Source organism: Protopterus annectens, chromosome 8.part0 (assembly GCF_019279795.1).
Source record: "Protopterus annectens isolate FY-2018-M chromosome 8.part0, PAN1.0, whole genome shotgun sequence".
Taxonomy (NCBI): Eukaryota; Metazoa; Chordata; order Ceratodontiformes; family Protopteridae; genus Protopterus; species Protopterus annectens.
The window spans coordinates 719,183,354-719,185,853 of record NC_056741.1 but is presented as its reverse complement, the minus strand read 5'-3'; the positions used below and the strand labels follow the sequence as shown (position 1 = coordinate 719,185,853).

The window sequence follows — 2,500 nt, the reverse complement described above, 5'->3', positions numbered from 1 at the left end:
AAAAAAGTGTTTTAAACAAAATCAGAAGTGCAATCATCTACATACAGCCTACTCACAGAGCAGGCGACATGCTTCTGCACTGGACGTGCTGCCTGAAGGACAACTAACCCAAGTCCCGTACTGAGCCAGCTCACTGAAGCATGACTGCTTAAATAAGGCACACAGAAAGGAGTACTGCATTGCAGAATGGTGAAAAGCATTCTGCTGAAAACCCTTTCAGCATGCTGGAGTGCACAGTGACAAAACCAGTTGTAAGAACTCATTTACAGGAAGTCCTTATAAAATGCACAAGACATACAAGGGAGTTTCAAAGCTTCATGGAGGACACTTCCCTCAACTGAACACAGAAAACTGCACTGTGCTCTGAAACAGTGCAAACAACTCACCACAGTCTGTACTGACTGTATGTGAAAAAGTGTGATGATCTTTGTGTGTGCTGTTTGGGTACACCCGATGAATGTTCTGCAAATAAGCAGAACTGGAAGCACATTATTCTTATGAAGCATATGTGTCCTATTCTGATGGAAAAACTGAAAATGTCAAGGCCACAGAGATGGATGGTTCCATTAATCATGGAACACAAGTGCTTTTGATACCGAGGCCAAAGCAGCTTCATCCCAAGATACATTTTTGCTATCCTGTGTGCGTGCGGTGTGTATATATATATATATATATATATATATATATATATATATATATATATATATATATATACACACACACACACACACACCTCTCACACACACACACACACACATATATATATATATATATATATATATATATATGTAAATATAAAATATACATATATACATATATATATATCTATATATCTATATATATACATATATACATACATATATATATATATATATATACATATATACACACACACAGATATATATTAGGGGCTGGTAAGAAGGAAAGGTTATACAATGTTATCCAACAATTCCCTACAGGACAAGCTCATGACTAGAACCTGTCTCTTCTCATTCAAATTACATCACAAGTTCAGGGAAACTTTACCTAAATGCATTTCTTTCTCAGGAAAAAAAGTGATACTGCATTCTTTCAAAAGAAATTGCTACCAAACAAAATGTAATGGGATTGTAATCTAGAAAGCATGCATAATGTTTTTGGCCAGAACTGCTGGCTAAGTAAGAAATTTACTACTACAACAAAACAAAGCAAAACAAAGTATGACATAAGAAGCAGCAAACAGGGAAGGACAGCAATCTTGTCAACAGTACACAACTTAGCCAGGATTGGGACAAGATGCTGTATCAAAGTGCAAAGCTGCTTCTGGCCACTCAAAACATAAGCCTGACTGTGCTCTCTCGCATGTAGGCAGTTACATACCAAGAACATTCCCCTAGTCCCACCACAAAGACTCAAAACTCAAACATGAAGGGGAAGATGGAGCAGGGTAGAAACATTTCTGGGAAGCTTTGTCAGAGCCCTACCCACAAGAAGAGACAACAGCTGCCTTTATTCATTTATTTTAAGCCCTTCCTTAAAGTCAACTAACTCTTTCGGTTACAGGAGTCCTGGTGTCCACAGGCTCCTCTCGGCTTGGCCTTGGCACTGTTGTAGTAACAGAGTCCTTTCTTTCACTCTCCACTCGAAGTTTACACTTTTCTATGGACTGAGACTTATCAGGCTCCTTTGGATAACTGTCGCTCTCTACTTCACTTCTTGGTATATTTTCCTCTTTGCTTACTTTAATGCTCAAGTCCTGAGGATCCTGAAAACTTCTATTGTCTTTAGAACTTTCTGGTTGAGATGCAACAGATACTTCAACTTTGGCAGGCCAGCAGTGATGTTCTGTCCAAACTTTTGCACTGCTCTCACTGCCTTTGTACCCTGTACTGTTCCCAGTTTTTTGGCCTTTTCCATTGGTCTCACCAACTAAAGAAACAGACTCAGGCATTGTAAATGTTTGCGGAGCCTCTGCAGTGGTTATTGCCTCCCTTGTTTTGCGTTTTTTTATTGGCAATAATGTTTCATGCACTGGCTCAAAGGAAATTTCCTTAGCAACTTTCTTTGCTTCTACAGCTATAACAGTATTGCCTGGCTTTCTGCCCCTCTTCTTGGGTGTTGTTTGGCTATCTGCTTCAGACTTTCTCTTCCTCCCGGGACGCTTTTTTATAGCAACCTGTTCGGACGATGCTGCAACTACTTCAGATTTTTCCAGTGCAGGAGAAAAAGGCATCTTAACTAGTAACTTCCCAGGGCTTTTTTCAATCACCCTTTTCACCTGCACTCCTTCAGAAACAGGCCTAGTCTTCACACTTCCTTTAGGCCGACCCCTTCCTCGTCCTGTCCCAGATGTCTTCAGCACTTTTGTTTTTTTTGATGGCTTTTGTTCTCGTCGTGAAGGACTACCCCTTCCTGTTACTGTGAAGTCAAAATCATTTGGGTCAAGGGATGTATCTCCTACCTTCTGGAAATAAAAAACCCCCCAAAAAAAGCCCCCCCAAAAAAAAACCTTTTTTTTTTG

General features: G+C 39.8%; 1 protein-coding gene across 1 annotated transcript in view; it reads right to left on the bottom strand.

Annotated features, from left to right (window-relative positions):
• Positions 1-877: 877 nt before the first annotated feature.
• Positions 878-2,500, bottom strand: part of MECP2 (methyl-CpG binding protein 2) — a gene marked incomplete in the record, with an annotated part of 882,599 nt that continues 880,976 nt past the window's right edge. Inside the window, 1 exon segment of the mRNA XM_044080168.1 lies at positions 878-2,453. Coding sequence (XP_043936103.1) covers positions 1,520-2,453 — 934 coding nt within the window.